Raw genomic sequence first — 22,288 nt, 5'->3', positions numbered from 1 at the left:
ATCCTGTTTAACATTAAACATGTCACCGAAAACATGACCTCTCGCCCTGCGCTGTTGCTGGGGCAGAGGTGACAAACAGGAAACGCCACTCCCCCACATAGCCAGTTTAATTAATAAAAATAAAAAAACATAATCAAAAAACATAATCAAAGGTCTCTGTAGCATGCCATTTGTGAATTTCGGTGATCAGTCTTATGGGTGGACTTGGAAAAAGCTCATGTGCCTCAATTAAAGCACTGCAGATGGCTGAATAAGAATAGGTCTATGATGTTCTATCATATGACAAACTATTTTGGTTGTTTTTAATGGCAAACTAGCTCATGACTAGCGTCTGCACATACTCAAGAACCCGCACATCCTTTTCTTCGTCATAATTGATCCATTCTACGACCAGCCCACGCAGCTCTCCCTGGATGCGCCCTCTTCCCCGGCTTCATTTGTCAACCTGCCCTCAGTCAACCGTGGAGTGCTGTGTGATGTAGGCTAGGATACCACATATAATGCAAACTACAGAAAATGAATTCACGCACACATTTCAACAAATCTTTTATTTTCATCAGAAATATAATTTTCTCCATTAATATATTAAATTAAGAAACACAAACAAAAAGAGACATCTTTTTAAAGAGACATCCTTTTGCCATGCCAAAACTAAATTTCCAGCAACTTAAACAAAACATCCAACTATAACCTATAATTGACATTTATGTTATTTTTCTTATATGGACACTAAAAAGATACACTTATGAATCCATATATCAAAACGACAACCAAAAAGTATAGTTATCCAAGCCCCCCTCTGTGCTTCTCCAATGCCGGTCCTGGAGATCCAGACTAAAAGCCACAGTCGCTACCAGTCTGTCTCCATAAGTCCCGCTTGTATGAGGGCCCTTATTGATCGTGGTCTATGAGTGAAGTCCAGGCATTAGTTCCAGCAGAATGACTAGACAGCCGTCCGTGAGCCACCGCAGTGGGTCTACAAGGCAGGGCTGAGTGGAGCCGGGATGTGCTCTTTTGATTTTCATCTCCTCAACATCACTTCTATTGACCGACGCGGTGTCCTGTGATCTGCTAGCTAGGGAGGAGGTCTGGCTCGGGCCCGGCAGAGAGGGTAGTGTTATCCCTGCTGCTGCTGTTAAACAGCGTGTCCCCGATGAATCTTCCATGGTTGGCTGGGGCCCAGAGGTAATCACTCCTGTCATCTCCTGGCACCTGCCATGTCCACTGACCACAGCAATCAGAGGGGGTTATCATGCCACACAGTGATGAGACTACCGGTGTGTGTGATCTGTGTGTGTGTGTGTGTGTGTGTGTGTGTGTGTGCGCGCGTGTGGACGGAACACCTCAGGACCAAGGCTATACAAAGGATTTCCTTAGGTACTTCTTTCCTTCTCGCCATCTCAATTCTCCTCAAAAAGTCAAAGGTCAACACATAATGACGAATGAGCTCTTTTGTTCTCCACGTTGTCCCTTCTCTCACGGCGACTAAGTGCTTCAGTCACGTAAATCATATATTTCAATGGAAGCTGAAACAAAAATCTGGCAGGTGAAGCTCGCCTAGCAGGGCAGCTCACACACATAATCAAAGAAGCTGGCATTTCCACTGTCTCAAGGCCTGAGTGAATAATAGGCAGATTGGAAGCATTCGTTTGGACTGAGTGTGTTTCCTGGCAGTCCCCTCAACAGTGCAACCTAATGTTAATCAGAACAGACCATGTGTTGTAGTCCAGTTGGCCTTCCCTTTCTTCCTGTTTGGCATCTTCTGGGAGAGTTTTCCCTAGCTGGCACAGCAGACACTGGGGAGGGCAGATCCTCTTTCACTGAGAGAGACTCAAAAAGAAGGGAAAAATAAAAGTTCCACTTCCTATTTCACCCTCTATTTCCTCCCTCTCTCATCGGGATCAGGACCTGTGGAGGAAGTACAGTAAGGGTCTGTTGATAATCGGATCTCCAGAGATACTAGATATCTAGTGTGAACTGTTGTACATAAGCCAGTGTGCAAGGTCTGCCATCTAGTGGGTCTTAAAAGCACTACACGGCAATTCCATACAAGGATAAGAAAGGTCAGCTTGTGTGTGTGCGTATGAGATTCACTTGACGTGTCTATTTTCAAACGGCACTTCCAACACTGCAACATACTGTTAGTTTCCCACAACGCACCCTTCTGTTAAGACAACTTTTACATTTAGCCTGCCTCACCTGTCCCGTTCCCGGCAGGTGGCGCTGTTCCTCTCCTCGGTGTCCAGCAGCAGCCTGCGGCCGTCCTCGTAGTCGTCCTCGTCCACGTTGATCAGCAGGCGGACCCCCTCCCTGCCAGCGGCCATCCTCAGGGAGTCGGTGATGAAGACCCCCTTCAGGGCTTCCAGCAGGGCCCCGCTCAGGTAGTCCCCCCAGAAGGCCTCCAGTTTGTCCACGTCGGTGAACTTGATCTCACAGACCACGGTGCCCAGGTCGCGCGTGTGCAGCAGGCTGCTGGCGCGGCTGAACAGCTCAAACTGGCGCTCCAGGGGCTGCCGCTTGTTGGAGGACACGCCGCCGCGCAGCGCCGCCTCGTTCTCCTGGTACTCAGCCCGCACGCGCAGACGCACATCTGGGGTGGGGAGAGGAGGGTGGGGGAGGAGGGGGGGGGAGATTGAGAGGGGGTGGGGGGGTAAAGAGTAAGGTAAGGAGGAATGAGAGGGGGTTAGCGGGAGAGAGGGGAGGGAGGGAAGGAGGAGCGGGGGTTGCGGAAGAGTGAAGGGGTAGGATAAGGGAAAAAAGGGGTGAGTGAAAGTGGAGAAAGAGTGGAGAAAAAGTGAATTGGAGGATGTCGTCAAGAGGGAAGTTAGGAAGCCAGAGAGAGAAACAGAACGTGGACGAGAGGGGAGGGTGAGGGGATTGGAAAGGGGAAAGGGAGAGGGGTGGAAGGGGGAGATTGGGTGATCCATACCGTTTCCCAAGAGAGTAAAAATCAAGAGAATTTTGAGGGGGGATTGTGGAGGGGAAAGTAAGAGGACAACAAAACAAAATAATTTAGTATTATTTAATAATAATAATCAACTACATATTTAAGTTAAGGTAGTAGGCTTGGGTAATCTATCTAAGAATGGTACCAGGAATACTGAAGGGAAGGGTTCGGAATCAAATAAAGAGGCAGAAAAAGAGAATAAGCATAATACTACAGTAACATACTTACTGGGGTGGACAACAGTGCACAACTCATTGCACTTGATAACCAAGGGGGGTGCTGTTGTTGCTACTTTCACCAAAAACAACTGACAACGGCAGTGGCCTGTATGCTGTATATGGGCCCAGCAGGGCAGAACAGAGGTACCCAAACCTCTGGGATAAAGGGCGAGAGGTGGGGGCAATACCAACCAGACTGTGCTTGTGGACAGGTTACTGTATGGCAAGTCAGTCCTCAGTGTGTGCATGGGTTTGTGCATATGTGCATAGGTTTGTTTATTGTGTGTGACCTTGACTATACAGACTCGCCCTGAGCTAGCCGGCATGTGGACTTCCTACATAGTGAAGCTCAGGACTGTGGTGGCTTAGGAGACATCATCAGAAGTTGCTGATGGATTAAAAGCAAATTCATTAGGGAAACCCGACACCACACTACTCCACCCTGTGAAGCCAACCTTGCGTGGCTGCAGGTCTGTCTGTCTAGCTCAGGGGTCGGGAACCTGGGGCTCCGCAGCGGCTCCTTGACTAGTGCTACTCACCGTGGGCACACATACACATTTAGAATTAATAATACAATTAGAATTTAGATCTGGTGACCTAATACAAAAAACACTGATACTATCGTTTTCAATAAATAGGCCTAGTGAAACCAACTGAATAAAGGTTTTGTCTGGAATGCAGCCAAATATCAGCCTGTTCAATACAAGCACCATAGTTTGTGGAACAAATACTGTATTTTTTATTTATTTATGACTGTAGGTTCAGTTATTCTGCCAGCAGGCTACCAGCGGAGATTTTCTCCATACGAGGCCTAGCCCCAACTAGAAGCCAACAACAACAAAAATGTGTGTTAAAGTTTAAAAAAATTAAAAAAATTAAAAAAAAATTGTTGTATGATTCAGGACTGGCCACATGATAAAGCGGAGGCGAATGCAGGTGTTTGAAGGATGGGCCGACTCTCACAGTCATAGCCTAGACCTACTATGGCTAGCGCAACTATGGGTTGACGATATGTTTGATCTGCAGTGAGAAATTCTGCCACAATAAGAGCAATATTGAGAGACTACATTTGACGCAGTGTTTTTCATCTTTCAAATCAACGTCTTCATCCACTGTGGCTCCCGAGGTGCACATTTTCTCAAATGTGTGTGTGGCGGGGATCTGCCTGTCATTAGGTTCCCAACCCCTGGTCTAGCTCTTCTGAGATTTTTTACAAAGTTGGAAAAACAAGCGACTGATTAGGCTAACTAATGGAAGTTAACTTCAGGTTCTTTTGTGTGGTGACTCGTACGGTAGCTAGTATTTAGCAGAATGGCCTCCGGTCACACATAAGGACAGAGATATAAGTGAATCAGAGATGAGGTTTGGTGGAGTTGAACTGTAACATTGGACAGAGCCCTTCATCCCCTGCAGCTGAAGTGATGGAGGAGCAGTATGTTTGCATACTTCTGTACCAGCCCAGTTCTCAAACCCTTTAAATGAGCGTTCTACTCGGGAGGCCTGAGGCTCGCTAGGCGCCCTAGAATCCACAGCAGTAACAGGTTTTGGCGGTCATGCAACAGCACAGTGAGAAAGGTCAGAGGATACATACTGTCCTGAGCATGGGCACAGCACGTGCATCGCTGTCATCCTCCACTACTCCACAGATCCCAGCTGCACCAGAGGCCTGACGACTTTGCTGAAACAAAAATCCGGTCCCATCCCTCACCTACAGCCAGGTATACAGAATTGAACTAAAGCCCCATGTTGGTTACAGCCATTCCATGACAATAACATTCAATGTGATTTTCAGACTCACTAGAATGGATCTGCCTCAGAGGCTTTCCCAGATAATGATCAAGCTCATATTGAATAGTGACACGGGCTCTGTATGTTTGTGGCTCAGCCCAACCTGACCCGACTCAAAACAACCATGGCTCCCTCAGCCACAAAGTGACTGACCAGTGAAGAAAGGATAGTGTAAAGGAACAAGGGGGTCTGCAAGTCATCCCCAAATAACAATTTCACAAATTCCAAATTGTGTTTATGCTATTAGAATATTTGTCTGCATCTTCTTGAATCAGAGACAAGAACAATGCTATGTATATCTACAAAATACTTGTACAGGTACTTTTGTCTCCAAGGACAATGAACCAGACTTTTCCAATTTCCTGGAAGGAATAAAACTATTTGAAATGATATAGTTTGGAGTAGTTTGAGCATTAGGGATTAGGCCCTACTCATAGTGTGGTGTGGGGGGACTAATCTTTGGGGGGAAAAAATCAACATTAGAAATGCAAATGTTGAATTAAAGCTTTTTGCATTTCCTAACATTCGGGAGATGGTGAAAGCCAAACACTGGTTCTTGCTTTCTGGGCATCCCATGGTTGTGATGAGGAGACTAGACAAACACAGACAGACATTCAGTACCCTAGCTGGTCATGGGGGAGGTTGTACAGACTTGGCTAAGGGGCTTTGAAGTACATAGCCAGCTCCAGAATTAACAGTCAACATTGTGGACATGATCAAATATACAATGAAGGTAACATATAATATCTAATTGAAGAGATCTTGCTCAAGAACACTTGAATATCTTTATGTAAAACCTTGATAGTAAGTCATTATAGAATTTGACTTATTTGCACAGAAATGAATTGAATACAGAAGGTTTTTTTAAACGGTCTTTTTTTTCCATCAAGGCAAAATTATAGAACAGGCACATGGAACATCTTAGTAACTATGCTATTACAGCAGAAGGAGTCACATACAGTCCTAATATGAGATCTTAAGGAACAATCTCTGTGATGTTTTTGAAATGTTCCAAATAAAACTGCTATTATTCACCAGCATTACAATGCCCCTCACCAAGGTTGTGAAGATACGACTCTTGGTCAAATAGTTGAACATGTTAAACCATGGGTCCTCTCAAAGATACAGATGGCCCCGTTTGACACAGTAGGGGGTCCGCTCTGCTGGTAGAAGATAGCGCTATCTGTCCCTGCCAGCATGGTGTCAAGTCATTTACAATGGGGGCTGCTGACTGGGCATTTCACTGCTCTAGGGGAAAACCACTGTCATTGAAAGTCAAAAGATCTCTAACTCTCTAGCATATTACAGTTACTTGGACTGGAAAAAAAAAATTATACATTTTCAAAACACGCTGTCAGGGGAAATATTAAACAGAGTGAAGTAGAACAGGTACAATTTGCACTTCTGCAGGTCTAGAGGTGTGGGTAATTTACCGTGTAGGGGCAGTTACACTGAAAATAATCACCTGTCCTTTGTCCCCCCCCTACTGTAGTTTTAAATGGCCTTCCTTCCTGCCACCCTGCTTCCCAGAGCAAAAGGACAGGATTGGTGATGGCAGCAAAGAAGAGGGTCATTTAAAAGCCCCCAGGAACACAGTGATGGTCATTTTGTTAGGGTTACAGAGCACTTCACGCTTCATCACAGACAAGATAGATCCACTTTAGACAGGACATTAGGGAGACACAGCTCTCATTTTCTCCCTCTTAAAAAGGAGCTGGCTGCATTCTCCATTCCACCTCACCACCCCCAAAAAAGTTTAAGTACCCATTTACGAGGAGTCACTTGGTGCGGAGAGCTTCAACTCGTTATCGATCCGTTTTTCTGCAGAACCACTGACCGAGAGGGGGAGAGGAGAGGGGGACGAGAGAGGACCGGCAGACAGGCCTCTCTCTATTCCCTTTAGACAAAACCTTGCTCTTTTTGGTCTGTTTTGAACTGCGGTCTGTTTTGAACTGCGGACATAAAGAAAGGAGGGAGAGAGCGAGAGAGAAAGAGAGAGAAAGAGTGAGAGAGAGAGACAAGCACAGTTTGGTTGGATATCTGTCCATGGGTTTGTTTTATCAAGATCAAGCAGTCAAGGCAGACACACTGGTTCAGAGGCATTAAATTAGTTCAAATGAGTTTGGGTCTGGGTTACTGCTGACAGTGAATAGTCTATCAGGTCGTAATGCTGCTTCTAAATACTACAGCGCTGGACTTACGAGGCTGTAGTCACAGAACCTTGGGGGGAACTGTAACGTTAGTAGTTAGTGAGGCTGTAACTGAGACACTTGACTGAAAATTAGCTGAAAACATGTATCATGAGAGCACACATTGATATGAATGCTGTGAGGCAGCATTGGACTGCTCTATCTGCCAACCCCCCTTTCCCTCTCGCACGCACGCACGCACACATGCACGCACACGCACACACACGCACGCACGCACACGCACGGCACAGAGATGAGATACAGCAGAGGCTTCCATAGCCCTTAACACAACACTGTTAGGTAATTTTCCTCAGAACTGCTCGAGCAAAGGTTCCAGAGAAGCAGTATTTAACAACTGTCTGTGGTCATTCTGTGCTTTTTCCGAATAAGGGCCAGACTAAAGAACTGGACTCCGTTAAATTGAACGATTTGAAATTGAGAACCCAGAGCCGATTTAAGTAAAATTGATTAAACACCAAGATTTTAAACATTTAGCTTACTGGGTGTGTAGCAGAAGGATGCAGGTAGTTCTACAGTAAAACTGCAGGTAGTTCTGTGCAGTGTGTGCAAAATGCCATTGTATTTACTGATTACACAGTCGCGGTTGTCAGTAATACATTTATTGTAGATATTATAATAGGATTGGCAGTTTTGGGATTCCAACAGTTAATATGTAGAGATAGATTAATAAAGTGAGACTCAAGTCCTTAGAGTAGAAAACAATCTGAATGTATTTTTGAGAGGTTTTGGATGCTATGGTCTAGAACCCCATACTTTCCACTAGCATCATGGCTAATGTTGACTGGTGCTAGCGCGGATTCTCCAAAGTGCCTGCAGTTACTGTAGAAATATCTGTATTCTTCTACTACAGTTAACGGTGTATGAATAAGCTAAATGTTCAAAAACTTAATTTTAATTTTAAGGCATCGCTTTAAGTAAAGCAGAATCAGTAGGGTTTTTAAAATTCTGACACAGGTATTGACACTGATGCCACAAGAATGATTGAACTTTGGAAGGCTGCTTTAAAGGGAAAGTTCACACCAAAATTGCCTTTGGATATTCAACAATACACACCATCAGTTGTGTATAACCTGAAAAACAACTTTGGGGCAAACTGACCCATTAAGGTCAAACGAGACTCAGAAAGGTCTGCGCTCTGGGTCTTTCGAGGTATGAGGAATTCAAAACAGGTTTGAGCTTGTGCTTGCAGTACCTTGACAAAGGAATTTCCCCTTTGGCCAGTTCTGTGAAACATGGAGGCCAACACCCCACTTTAAAGTGAAAGACCGAATGGATAAAGCTATCTTATTGAAAAGAGAACATCACTGAGGAACATTCCAGAACAGTTTGCAGAAACAGTAAGCAAAGTGTCTGAAGGGGATAAGGACAGCGGTCATGATACACAGGCATTGAACACAGAGGATGGTGGTTGGCAGCCCTCCACCTGGTTGAGAGGGGAGGGCCTCTTTACCTTGGGCATCTGGCCAGACTTGCGAGAGAGCGAGCCACTGAGCTGACCACACACTGCTGATTGTACGGACAGAGCAGAGCAGAGCGACACTCGGTTCTTTTTTTTTTTTTATGTTTCCAGCATCTCCCTTTCTCCGCTCGCTCTCTTGTTTCCTAGGTTACTCGATCTGAGTCACAATCCTGAGTCAACCTGGTGGGATCAAATGCGGAGTCAAGACAGCAGCAACATGTTCAGAGTCACAGTCACAACACCGTAGATGCTACACAGCCTGAGGGGATATCTTGGATCAGATGACTTAAATGGCAATGATTTACTGTCTTTTGGAATGAATGGCATTGAAACGACTATGCTGCCAAATCAGGTTTCCACCTGAGAAAAGTTAGGTCAATCTAATTGTGGTGAGAAGCAGCATAGAACAGCAGTCAGTGGGGTAGGTTGTAGGCCTTAGGAGGGAGTGGATTGGAATTGCCAGACCTGAACTGAAGCGTTAGTGGGCTGAACGGGTCAGGCACACAGAGAGAGCTTATCAACCTGATCTTATATGATTTGAGGAAAGCATTTGTGAGGGCTTGCAGTTTTGGATTTCTTACACATGTAATATTGACACTTGAACAGGACTTAGAATGGGCTCAAATAAGGTCTGACAGTAGCAAAGGCTGGGCTGGTAAGTGTGTATCACAGCAATGGTAGAAAGAGAGGTGACCTACCGGGCTTGGTTCTCTAAAACACAGGAGCTGCAAAAATCAGGTCAGTGAGATAGGGTCAGAGAAAAAGAAAGAGAGAGAAAGGAATGGATGTAGAAAAAGAGATGAAATGGGATAGATTCTCTCTGATGGACAACAAGCTTGATGAAGATGGAGGCTCTGTTGATAAACGCATGACGTGAGAGACATGTAGGCACGGAAGACAATCACCTCGACTCCCCTCTCCCTGCACATGTACTGTGGCACAACGTTCTGTCACTCAGTCATTTAGACCTACTAATTTTCATATCCCTCATCAAGGAGCATGGAAATAAAGTTGACAATTTACTAGAAACAAACGGAATGTGATCTTAGAAGTACACAACTAGCGGTTACTTTGAAAAGGGCAAAAGTGAAGAGAAGGCAGAAATAGTCTCTTCTAGGTTGAGTTCTTCGTGGTATCACTTTAGCTTAACAACATACTATAATATCACCACTACATTGGCATTACCTGTGGGCGAGAGGGACTTTCATTTCATTTAGTTCTGTGGAGTTTACTGGCCTTTATTCAGGAGGGGGCTTAGTTTGTAGAGAGTTAACTGTTTGGCAGAGCCAGCAGACTGGCGTTTTGCCAACATCTAAAGAGTCCTGCCATTGTGGAGCTCACGGTCATTGTGTCATCCTGCCATTGTGGAGCTCAGCAGGACAGCACTACCACCGAACCAAGCTGCCCACTGCTGCACTGCCTTAGCCCAGGAGCATGGGGGAAGAGCCAGATGTTATGTATTCTAGTTTGCATGTGTCTTTGCTGTAACTTGCCTGAGGGACTAGTCACTGTGACTGGGAGGATGAGTCAACCCTGTCAATTAGGACAGTCTTTTCATTTGAAACCCCTCACCAATCAGCTGACTTGAATGTGGTTTGGACACATTTCTATCTACCGCTGGTGTTTTAAGAGTTCTCCCAACCTAGAAGAATGTGTAATTCTGGGGTTGTCTGGACGTCTAGCTGGTTATTATGGGTGACGGGTGAATGTGTAATTCTGGGGTTGTCTGGATGTCTAGCTGGTTATTATGGGTGACGGGTCCTAACTCATGAATCACTGGCCCTCATTTATCAAAGGAGCGCAGATCCGAGCGCAGAAATTATGGTACGACGGCGTCCACGTGTGATCTATCAAACATTCGTATGCCGCCAATCCCACCGTAAATTTGATCGGTCGTTGATAAATGTGGCGGATGAAAACAATCGTCATTTGAATATCACGCCACTACATATTCTGGTATGAATGTAAAATATCCTATTTCAACCAGGCCTATAGAAACTGGGGCACGTCAGGTTAATAGCCTACCTCTCTCGCCCACTCCTCTCACCTTGGCTGAACGATAGGACACGCATAGGTCTTTTAGACCATGGCATTACCGATATGATGACTGTCAAATCTCTTATTTAAATACGTGACTGAAGCCTACCCATTGCTTTTCATTTGTTAATTTTGAATGCTAGTAATTGTCACCAGTACATTGATTGATTGGTGTAACATTAAGTAACTTTCATTTTAAGTAGAAGTAGACTCAAAATAAGTAGCATTTTAAGTAGTTTAAGTAGACTCAAAATGAAAGCGAAATTACTCTTACACCAAACACCTGTTTACCCTGTTACTTGCAAACAATTGGAAAATACTGTACCAATTTATGTTAGGGATATATGACACATAGAAGAGGGCTTTAGAAAATCAAATATTTTTTTTAGGGTTGGCTACATATTTTGAAGCTATGAATAGGCCTACTGTACAGCATGTGGCTGCGCTGCATTAAGATTCCAGTCAGAATCAGTCTCATGACAATTCTCAAATTTGCGTACACGGTCTGAGACTTGTCGTGAGATTTGGTCGCAGTCTCCGCTCACGTCCAAATTGATAAATGCCGAACTTGGCGTGGAAATGACCGTACGCCCAGTTTTCTGTCCTACAATCGTTTAGTAAATGAGGGCCACTGCTTAACATACTGATGCTGACTACATGCAATCATCCCTGACAAACTTTTAAAACTCGTAACGCAGATCTTAGAGAGAAGTGATGCAGTATAGCCATTCCCAAACGAGCGAAAGCAAGAAGATGTGATTGACAGTCTGATGATAAGGAAAGGTTGTTTATCAATAGAGGCATATAGAGAGCAAGAGAGGGAGTGGGAGAGAGAGAGAGAAAGAGAGAGAGTGTGTGTGTGTGGAGGCTGCTCTTACTGCAGGTGACTTTCTCAGGTGCGGGTGGGGGTGGGGGCAGGGGGAGGACAGCTGTTCTCCTCTGGGCGGATGGCCTACTGGTCCATCCATGGCCTCTCTTTCTCCTCTTCTTCTGTCTGGGGCTCAGTGCAGGTCTGGCAGGGTACAGACCTGACAGACAGATAAGCCAGCCAATCAGAACAGCTGGAGACTGCTTTTTTATTTCCTTCGTTCTTTTAAGCGGTGCAGCCGCTTCTATAGGTGACATGTGTTTGTCTCTGTGTGTGTGTGTGTGTGTGTCCATTCGTAGCGTGAGATTTGGACCAATCAGAAGTAGTTTATGCAAATCAGGAGTAGCCACTTGCTGCAACAACACATCCAACAGGCCCTTTTCACAGCAGCCATTTTGATGTGTCAAAGCAGGGTAAACAGGTGTAATTGATCAAATTAATTAGAGTACTGTTGTATTTAGTGTGTCGCAGCAGTTCCAGTGAGACAACAAGTACAATATCAGGGCCCTGATCAACCTAATTCCTAAATGGAACAGGGCCATAATTAATGTTATTAATTACACCTGCTTACTTCACCACCTGGATGTGATTTGTGTGTGTGTGTGTGTGTGTGTAAAGAAACAACCAAACAGTTGGATACCTGCCACCCCGAGACCATCCCTTCATTAAAACCACCCAATGACAAAACCACAAGGTCACCTTATTGGAAGGTTAGTCTCACATAGCCAGACCTATCTCCACACTTAATTTACGCTGTGCCAGCGCCAGAGACAGGTCTGGCTGGACATATCACTGTTGTTTTCGCGTTTGGAAATACATGGGAGTGAATGCAGCTGACTGCTAACTATGGCTCATTCACCTCCATTTCCAAACACGAAAACAACGGCAGTGAAAAACAATCGGAGTCTGGTAATGATGAGTTTGTAACCCCGAGTGTATTCAGCCTGTTATTTTGATTATTTTGGTTCTTGAAGTGGTGTTTTTACAGTGAACTTTTAACATTGAAGTCAACGGGCACTTCCACATCCGCACCACCAATTACGTCAGACTGACCAATATGGCAGCTGAAGTGAATAAGGCGAATAGGGGGGGAGAAAAATGCAGTATTTCTTTAAACCAATCACAGTGGGCGGAGCCAGCCCCGGACGCAGCGACGGTGCTCTTGCAAAATAGTCTGGATCGAATCTGATTGGTGCCGAGAATCTCTCGGCCCGAATCAGATTAATTTGGTTGCCAGTCTTGCCACTGATTGGGCAGTGTGACAACCAATGACAAGGTTTATTGCCAAAGCCTACATCAGTTGAGTCAGACTATTGGAAGGTTAATGCTAGAATGGATCATCCGGAGGGAGGGTGGGACTCTGCTACATGTCATCAAATTCTCACACGGGTAGCGAGAATTGAACAATTCCCCTGCTCGCCCGCGTAAGCTTACCTCTTGTAAACTGCAGTGATGAGTGCCCCTGCGGTAATTCGGTCTGCTCACTGGTGTCTGTCACTTCAGGGTTGCACACCTGTCCTCTGCTCCGTGCATTGTAGACCGGTCTGACACGCTCAGGAGATACTGGGAGGTAGAGATGATTGGGTAAGAGTCAGACACCCACCAGATGACAGCAGTAAGCCTCACAAGGCCTTGACCATAATCTTCACAAGACCAAACAGTATTCCCGCACACATTACCCAACACATTACCCAACACAATGACAATTATCCCTCAGTAATGATAACCCCATTTACCTGCCCTCCTTTTCTTGTATGACACTAAAGGTAGGAGGTCATGGCGGGTGAGAACTCGCAGCAGCTGCAGCAGGGGCTCAAGGTTACCCTCACTAAGGTGACCACTCCTCTCCAGCTCCAGCAGCAGCTCCAGACCAGTCTTGGGCTTGTGTCTGGCTGCGATAGGGCAGAGGGTTCCCCGGGGCGGCACGCGCCTCCAGGCATTCAGCAGCTCTGGACTAGGGGACACACCTGTGCTGCCTTCAGGGTCCCCTTCACTGGGCTCCACAGTCCAACCTGCTGGATCGAGAGGGTGCTCTCCCCCTGGATAGGTTTCATCCAAAAGGAATGACAAAACTTCAATGTCTGTCTCTGTCAGCTGAGAACCAACAACTTCGAAGAGATCGTGGAGGGACAGCATCCCATAAAATCTAAGGCAGTCCGTCTCTTCCCAGTAAAGGGAGTCTCTGGGGGAATATCCTGAGCAAAGAATTGTTGCCATGGTCAATTGACAAGGTTGACAACAAGGTCTGTGCCCTTTTTCCAATGCACACTCCAAACCCAGCCAGAAGTATCTGCAACACAATGTTTAGGCTGTTAGAGCTAGGCTAAGTTAGTGCATGGAACAATGAGGTCAATGGCAAGATGCACAAACAAGCCAGCAAGGTTCAAAAATGCAACAGCAGAATAAAAGTGATTTGTATCATGTCAAAAATATATCAAGGGTCAAGGTAAATATGCGGACAACGTACCCGTTTAAACTTGTCTGCGCCGTGTTCTTCGGATAAAGAGTATCAAAGGGATAAATTGTATCAAAGATGCAGATTTTTTCCAGCGTTTGCCACGCAGAGCTCGCAGTTCAGGCCCAGTCCCCAGCTGTGTTGATACTGCAGGAAATTACGCGTGACACATCACGGTTAGAGCACAAAAACGTCCACTAGCCGATCCGCGTTTGGTATGTGTCACTCTCGGGCTGTTCATGTAAACTAACCCGCTCGACGTGGCTGTTTGACTACAATAACTGACAAATTGTTATTGTTGATTAAATGCAAAGCGAAAGAAGACATTTGGCAAGCGAGCGGCTATAGCGTTAACGTTAGCTGTTTGCTCGCATCTAGTTATCGACGTCGACAATAACAGATTGATACATAAGCTCAATCAAACAAACGAGATATATAACTGTATATAATTAACAAACAAACGTCCTAGCTAGCTGTGTTTTTCAATAACATTCACCTCCACCATTGTTCGATGATCTGTCACTCCCTGACCACGTGACGCAGAGCTGGCAGCAAAACAACAAGAAAGCAACCAATCACAGCACAGTGTGATGACAGCAAACGCCACTATTGGTTACCTACATTGCATAATCTCCGGACATATCGTTCTATCAATATTTTCTTTGGATCGGTACTAAAGGAACAAGAAGAAAGTGAAGTAGCTGCACATTTGCTCGGTGGTGGAGATAACACACGATATCGAGCGTCGTTCCACAAGGCGAACAACTCCGGGACAGTAGGTGGCGCTATGCACCTGCGGTCCACCAGGAAACTAGAAGAAGAAGATGATGACGGTAATGATGATGATGATGATGAAGAAAATCCTACCACATCACATCCGGTGACAACAAGCGAGCCAGAGTTGAAGTGAGAACACCACACATTTTTGTGAGTATCTATCCAAAATGTATTTGCAGCTGTCTCACAATCTAGGTTTTGTCCAGTAGATAGATAGATAGATAGATAGATAGATAGATAGATAGATCTGAATCTGAATTTTTTCTTCAGCCAGTGGACTGGAAAGGGCTGCATTTTGTCTATCACTAACTAACGTTAGCTAGCTAGCAACTAGCTAGGCATAACTAAACGAACTAGACTCACGTATCGGCGACAACGTTAATATAACAAAACAAAAAAGGCAAGATTGACAGCTGTTAATTGAATTGCTCAAACATACGATCAAGGTGGCTAATGTGTATGCGGATGTTTAAGGTTAGGGTTAACTTTAGGTGATGTGGCAGTGGGCAAGCCCTTCCCATGACCAAAACTTTCCACTTGCAACTCATTGAGAATGTGTAGCTGTAGCATTTCAATGGGTGTCTGTACGTATTGAGGGATTCATTTACCTGCTGAAAAGAAAAGCCTGTTGACAATACGTGAACCATAACTAAAATGTTCCACTACTTTTCATTCTTTGTCACAGTATTACATGTTTATGTATTTATAGCTAATGAGAACCCGTCGCACAACCCCGCTGGTCAGCGACCCGAAAGAGGGAGACAGCTCCCTGACTCCCCTCAGTGAAAGAGGGGGACAGCTCCCTGACTCCCCTCAGTGAAAGAGGGGGACAGCTCCCTGACTCCCCTCAGTGCTCGTTGTGACCCCTGCCACCTGCAGGTGTGGCGCGATGAGACCCCAAGCCGCGTGAAACTAACCCCCCTCAGGGAGCGCTGCCTATCGGGACCCGGCCAGACTTGGCTCTCGCAAGACCAGGGGTCTGTTTCATAAAGCTGGTTAACTGAGTAAGCCTGACTTTTGCAATGAGTAAAACCTGGAAACTCTTCAAATCTGGAACATGGACTGAAGTAAAACAGAGCTTTCCATGTTTTACTTTGTGCAGTAAAGTCAGGCTTACTTAGTTAGCCAGCTTTATGAAACAGACCCCAGGATTCCAAACCTAGTCCTCAACGGGCAGCTGCACCGACGCCACCGCGTTAGACCGCTACACCACCACTCTAGACCGCTACGCCACCACTCTAGACCGCTACGCCACCGCTCTAGACCGCTACGCCACCACTCTAGACCGCTACACCACCACTCTAGACCGCTACGCCACCACTCTAGACCGCTACGCCACCACTCTAGACCGCTACGCCACCGCTCTAGACCGCTACGCCACCACTCTAGACCGCTACACCACCACTCTAGACCGCTACGCCACCACTCTAGACCGCTACACCACCACTCTAGACCGCTACACCACCACTCTAGACCGCTACACCACCACTCTAGACCGATACGCCACCGCGTTAGACCGCTACGCCACCACTCTAGACCGCTACGCCACCACTCTAGACCGCTACGCCACCACTCTAGACCGCTACGCCACCACTCTAGACCACTACACCACCACTCTAGACCGCTACGCCACCACTCTAGACCGCTACGCCACCACTCTAGACCGCTACGCCACCACTCTAGACCGCTACTCCACCACTCTAGACCGCTACACCACCACTCTAGACCGCTACACCACCACTCTAGACCGCTACGCCACCACTCTAGACCACTACACCAACACTCTAGACCGCTACACCACCACTCTAGACCGCTACACCACCACTCTAGACCGCTACGCCACCGCGTTAGACCGCTACGCCACCACTCTAGACCGCTACGCCACCACTCTAGACCGCTACGCCACCATTCTAGACCGCTACGCCACCACTCTAGACCACTACACCACCACTCTAGACCGCTACGCCACCACTCTAGACCGCTACGCCACCACTCTAGACCGCTACGCCACCACTCTAGACCGCTACTCCACCACTCTAGACCGCTACACCACCACTCTAGACCGCTACACCACCACTCTAGACCGCTACGCCACCACTCTAGACCACTACACCACCACTCTAGACCGCTACACCACCGCGTTAGACCGCTACACCACCACTCTAGACCGCTACGCCACCACGTTAGACCGCTACGCCACCACTCTAGACCGCTACGCCACCACTCTAGACCGCTACACCACCACTCTAGACCGCTACGCCACCACTCTAGACCGCTACGCCACCACTCTAGACCGCTACACCACCACTCTAGACCGCTACGCCACCGCGTTAGACCGCTACGCCACCGCGTTAGACCGCTACGCCACCGCTCTAGACCGCTACGCCACCACTCTAGACCGCTACGCCACCACTCTAGACCGCTACACCACCACTCTAGACCGCTACACCACCACTCTAGACCGCTACACCACCACTCTAGACCGCTACGCCACCACTCTAGACCGCTACACCACCACTCTAGACCGCTACACCACCACTCTAGACCTCTACGCCACCACGTTAGACCGCTACACCACCGCGTTAGACCGCTACGCCACCACTCTAGACCGCTACACCACCACTCTAGACCGCTACACCACCACTCTAGACCGCTACGCCACCACTCTAGACCGCTACGCCACCACTCTAGACTGCTACACCACCACTCTAGATCGCTACGCCACCGCGTTAGACCGCTACGCCACCACTCTAGACCGCTACACCACCACTCTAGACCGCTACGCCACCGCGTTAGACCGCTACGCCACCGCGTTAGACCGCTACGCCACCACTCTAGACCGCTACACCACCACTCTAGACCGCTACACCACCACTCTAGACCGCTACGCCACCACTCTAGACCGCTACGCCACCACTCTAGACCGCTACGCCACCGCGTTAGACCGCTACACCACCACTAGACCGCTACGCCACCACTCTAGACCGCTACGCCACCACTCTAGACCGCTACGCCACCACTCTAGACCGCTACACCACCACTAGACCGCTACACCACCACTCTAGACCGCTACACCACCACTCTAGACCGCTACACCACCACTCTAGACCGCTACACCACCACTCTAGACCGCTACGCCACCACTCTAGACCGCTACACCACCACTAGACCGCTACACCACCACTCTAGACCGCTACACCACCACTCTAGACCGCTACACCACCACTCTAGACCGCTACACCACCACTCTAGACCGCTACGCCACCACTCTAGACCGCTACACCACCACTCTAGACCGCTACGCCACCACTCTAGACCGCTACACCACCACTCTAGACCGCTACGCCACCACTCTAGACCGCTACACCACCACTCTAGACCGCTACGCCACCACTCTAGACCGCTACGCCACCACTCTAGACCGCTACACCACCACTCTAGACCGCTACACCACCACTCTAGACCGCTACGCCACCACTCTAGACCGCTACGCCACCGCGTTAGACCGCTACACCACTGCTCTAGACCGCTACGCCACCGCTCTAGACCGCTACGCCACCACTCTAGACCGCTACGCCACCGCGTTAGACCGCTACGCCACCGCGCTAGTCCGCTACGCCACCGCGTTAGACCGCTACGCCACCACGGACCCCGTTACATGTTTTTTGTAAATCTCATTTCTCAGCAGCTGGTGATCAATGTCATCGGGAGGCCCAAAGGGTGAGAACTGTGTTGTGGACATGGACAGTAAGGCAGGAGATCTCTTCCGAGCAGAGGAGCCAGCCGGAGCAGCAGGAGTCATGGCAAAGTATGTCTCTCCTTGTAATTCTCTGATTCCATCTCTCTCTCTCTCTCTCTCTCTCTCTCTCTAAGTCCTGTGTACATCAGTGTTATGTTAGTTTTTTGTAGCTTCTTACACAAAAGCTATAGCCAGGGCTCTGTGTAATGGCTGATTTGTCCACAAAGAATTTGAATTGTCATTGTCTCTCTGCCTTGCAGGCTGTGGCTGCCCAAAGGCCTGTCCCCCAGCATGGCCAAGGAGTGGTTGGAAAAGCGGCGTGTGTCCATCCGCCCGTGGGCGAGTTTCGTAGACCAGCGCAAGTTCTCCAAGCCCCGCAACTTTGGGGAGATGTGCCAGAGGGTGGTGAGGAATGTGGACACCTACAACAGCAACTACACCTTCATCTTCCTCGGCCTCATCCTCTACTGCATGTAAGACACATAAGCTGCCAGCAGGGGGAGAAATCACAGCTCAGCACAACTGTGATGGCCTTGTCCTTGAATGATCACATACTGCGGTGTGAAATAAATAATTATATCATATTGTCATATGCGCATGATTGTACTATGGTTAGCTGCGGCCAATGTGGGTCTCGAACCTACGACCCTGATATTAAAAGTCCCATGTTCTACCAACTGAACTAGCCGGGAATGTTGCACTCCCATGAAGTAATTGGTTAGTCAGTTATAAACCCATGTGATTGGAGCATGTTAATGAATTCTGGTTCAGTAGGTAAAAACACTGTTGTATTCAGATACAATGCTGACACCCTTGATCTGCACCCCCTCAGTATCAGCTCCCCCATGCTCCTGATCGCCTTGGCCGTGTTCGCTGGTGCCTTTTACATCATCCATCTCAAGTCCCTGGAGTCCAAACTGGTTGTTTTAGGTGAGCGGAGCCTTGATGTTTCCTTTCTTCCTTGTCTCCTCCCCCTCTTCTGCTTTGATATGAAAACACTGGATAGGTGAAAGCAATATGATGGATGAGTACCTCGGCATTAGCTAATTATGCTAAGCTACAGTTCAGGTCAGTGCAGATGAAGGAGTACTATAGCAACAAGGGAGTGGAAACCAATTCCATTTAAAACATCAAAATACTAATTTATTGACAGGTAAAGAGCTGACGGTACCTCACCAGATGGGCCTGGCCGGGGCCGTGTCTCTCCCTGTGTTCTGGTTGGCCGGCGCTGGAGCTGCTGTGTTCTGGATTCTGGGTAAGTCACTCGATCAGTTTCCTGTGTGAGGTGTATTCCTTTTGGTACTATCAAATGGAATGTCATATCTGTTAAAGACACATTTGGTCATGTCAAACTGTTACTCTTCTACTGGCTTGTTCTGTTCCTCCAAGTGATTGGCTGTCTTTCCCGTCACTCAGGGGCGACACTGTTTGTGATTGGCTCTCACGCTGCATTCCGTGAGGTGGAAGGAGCAGATGTGGAAGAGCTTTTCATGGAACCTGTTTGAAGCCTGAACCCCACTTAGGAGTAGGAGGAGGAAGTTACCCATTAATGTAAATGTTGATCTCGGATCAGTTTTCTTCATTCGGCCTCTAACTACTGGTGTAGTGACAGAGAAACAGAAAACTGATCTCAGATCTGTGCATAAGAAAAATCTGCCTTTGACCTCTCATGATATATCCAGAGCGAACTTGTCTTGCCTTTGACATAGTATTTGCCGTTACTGACAATATAGCTTCTCTGTAACCCTGAGACCCTCGTACTTAAAGCCACAATGCGGAGTTGTCACAGCTGGCCTGCCTCCGCCCGTAAGTTTTAATTTCTTTATTCAGGGATAGCTGAGAGCTAACTAGCTGGGGCTTTGTGGCGCTGTTTTGCCAACTCCAGATTATGGCTTTAAGGAAACAGTATATGGATCCCTGTCACTCATATATAGTTCTTCAGCTTTGCTCTTTCACGTGTTAATGCCCCACAAAATACCTTTCTTTTGACGGTGACATGCTTGTTTCCTGCGCCTTCCCAAGGCAGTGGTGTTAGCCTGCTGTTAACCTTGTCAGTAGATCACCTGTTCAGTTTTACCTGTAAATGATCAAAATAATCATGTCTCTGTCTTAGAAATCATTACCAGATGCTGGTGTTGAATTGGGTTTAGTATGTAGAATATGTCTTTTTTTACTGCACCATAATATTCCCATACAAAAGTGCCATTTGAAATGCTTTACATTTTTGTGGATACATATTTATTTTTTAAAATGTATGTACTGATAGAAATGTTACTTTACATGCTTATTGGATTTTCCAAGTACCCAATTCTGATCAAGCATTAAGATGAAGATGAATTAATCTTAAATCTGATGAAGTATCACACTTTGTACAGTGCATATCAACACTAAAGATATATCCTGGCGTTTGGTACTGAATAGACTGGATGTATCAGCTCTGTATGTATGACTTTAAAGACCTGTAGGTTCTTTCATGAAACAGTTAATTCAAACCTTTATTAAAAACTCAGAAATCCATTGAGAGGGACCCACATTTTCAATTACAATTCACATTCAAATGTAATGCTTCTTATATCTTATTCATATTTACCACTATAATACTACCCATCATTTGCTTATTATAATGTTTCTGTTTTTGTATTTTTATTACATTTTGGGAAGTGCAATAAACTCCTGATAGTGCATGCCATGGTGCTGTTGTCAGTTTTTATTGGGTGTTTTTTTTTCTCTAATAATGACAAATTGATATCCATCCAAATTAATGTAATGCCACTATATGTGAGACATATTTTAGAGTGAGACATTTTGGGGCAGGTTTGCGTTTGCAAGGGAATCAGGAATGCTCACAGTATTATTCTGTCTCTTTCCTTATTGCTCCCTCTCTCCCCCCCTCTCTTGCATTAAAGCAGCAGTACTGCAGTGTTACTGCCCCCCTTGTGTCCCCCTCCTGTCCCCATGACCCCGTGTGACCCATGCTCCGTGACGGCACAGCGTGAGGACCCCATGCTCCGGTTGCCTTGGCGATGACCTTGGAGGCCCCCCTTGCACACAGACACACTAGCATACACACACTAGCATACACACACTAGCATACACACTGCGGCAAAGGCGAGCGATCGATAGTCTATTATACGGAGGGGGGGAGAGCAGAGTCGCACTGCAGTGAGCTCACTGCAGAGACACAGGGGAAATTAGTGTGTGTGTGTGTGTGTGTTTATACAGAGGGAGGCGAAGCCTAAAGGCTAATGCAGGTAGTTCTACCTCTATTTTCCAACCTACAGCAACAACACGTCTCAAGTTTTCGCACAGGTCATCACAAGGACACTCCTCTCATTTGACTTTCACCACGACCCTCGTTTGTCCCTTCATGTCATGATCACTAATAGGCACGCCTTGAATCTGCGCTCTGCTCAGCAGATCCACCTCACGCTGACTCAGGAGGGAAACGATTCTCCTCTTTCAGTCCCGGACGTGAGAGGAGCTCCCATCAGGGCAGCTCGCCAGCAAAGCAATGCTTCGGCGTGATTCATTCTGCTTCATCACGATTCAAATAGGCTTCGAAAAACATTCGTGTTTAGTCTTCTAAATAATGACGAGTTATTTTGAGACACACTGGCTGTGTCTTCCGCTTCCCTGGTTTCTACAGTTGAATGCCCTCTGTGTCCCCCTGCAACTTCTACCAGACTCATAGTTCTGGTTGTTTGGTGCATTACCTTGGGCGCTTGCCAGCTTCTCTTTTGCCACTGTTCATCACTATGCGTTCTGCAGGGTGAGCTCATGTCCTCACGAC

The 22,288-nt window shown here is 47.0% G+C and overlaps 2 protein-coding genes across 4 annotated transcripts; one reads left to right on the top strand and one right to left on the bottom strand.

Moving 5' to 3' along the window:
- Positions 1–619: 619 nt before the first annotated feature.
- On the bottom strand, positions 620–14,486 carry dedd1 (death effector domain-containing 1). 2 transcript variants are annotated; one of them, XM_084444771.1, is made up of 6 exons: positions 13,995–14,486; positions 13,264–13,817; positions 12,962–13,090; positions 11,538–11,687; positions 2,200–2,590; positions 620–1,908 (listed from the first exon to the last, which is right to left on the bottom strand). In XM_084444771.1, the coding sequence occupies exons 2-6, from the start codon at positions 13,742–13,744 to the stop codon at positions 1,902–1,904; spliced, it is 1,158 nt and encodes a 385-aa protein (XP_084300897.1). In that variant the 5' UTR covers positions 13,745–13,817; positions 13,995–14,486; the 3' UTR covers positions 620–1,901. The 2 variants fall into 2 exon arrangements, 1 of the variants encoding a protein (XP_084300897.1); XR_014630635.1 differs by lacking the exon at positions 620–1,908 and adding an exon at positions 4,757–6,905 and having other exon boundaries at positions 2,481–2,590; positions 8,614–11,687.
- Positions 14,487–14,865: 379 nt separating this feature from the next.
- On the top strand, positions 14,866–21,099 carry rabac1 (Rab acceptor 1 (prenylated)). 2 transcript variants are annotated; one of them, XM_084444364.1, is made up of 6 exons: positions 14,866–14,909; positions 18,445–18,567; positions 18,759–18,971; positions 19,331–19,428; positions 19,652–19,753; positions 19,915–21,099. In XM_084444364.1, exons 2-6 carry the CDS (start codon positions 18,458–18,460, stop codon positions 20,001–20,003), a joined length of 612 nt encoding a protein of 203 aa, XP_084300490.1. In that variant the 5' UTR covers positions 14,866–14,909; positions 18,445–18,457; the 3' UTR covers positions 20,004–21,099. The 2 variants fall into 2 exon arrangements, with proteins under 2 accessions (XP_084300490.1, XP_084300491.1); XM_084444365.1 differs by having other exon boundaries at positions 14,870–14,909; positions 18,448–18,567.
- Positions 21,100–22,288: the final 1,189 nt, after the last annotated feature.

The sequence above is a fragment of the Borostomias antarcticus genome (genome assembly GCF_949987555.1).
Source record: "Borostomias antarcticus genome assembly, chromosome: 10".
Taxonomy (NCBI): domain Eukaryota; kingdom Metazoa; phylum Chordata; class Actinopteri; order Stomiiformes; family Stomiidae; genus Borostomias; species Borostomias antarcticus.
The sequence above is the reverse complement of the archived record's forward strand: the minus strand, read 5'-3'. Positions and strand labels throughout refer to the sequence as shown.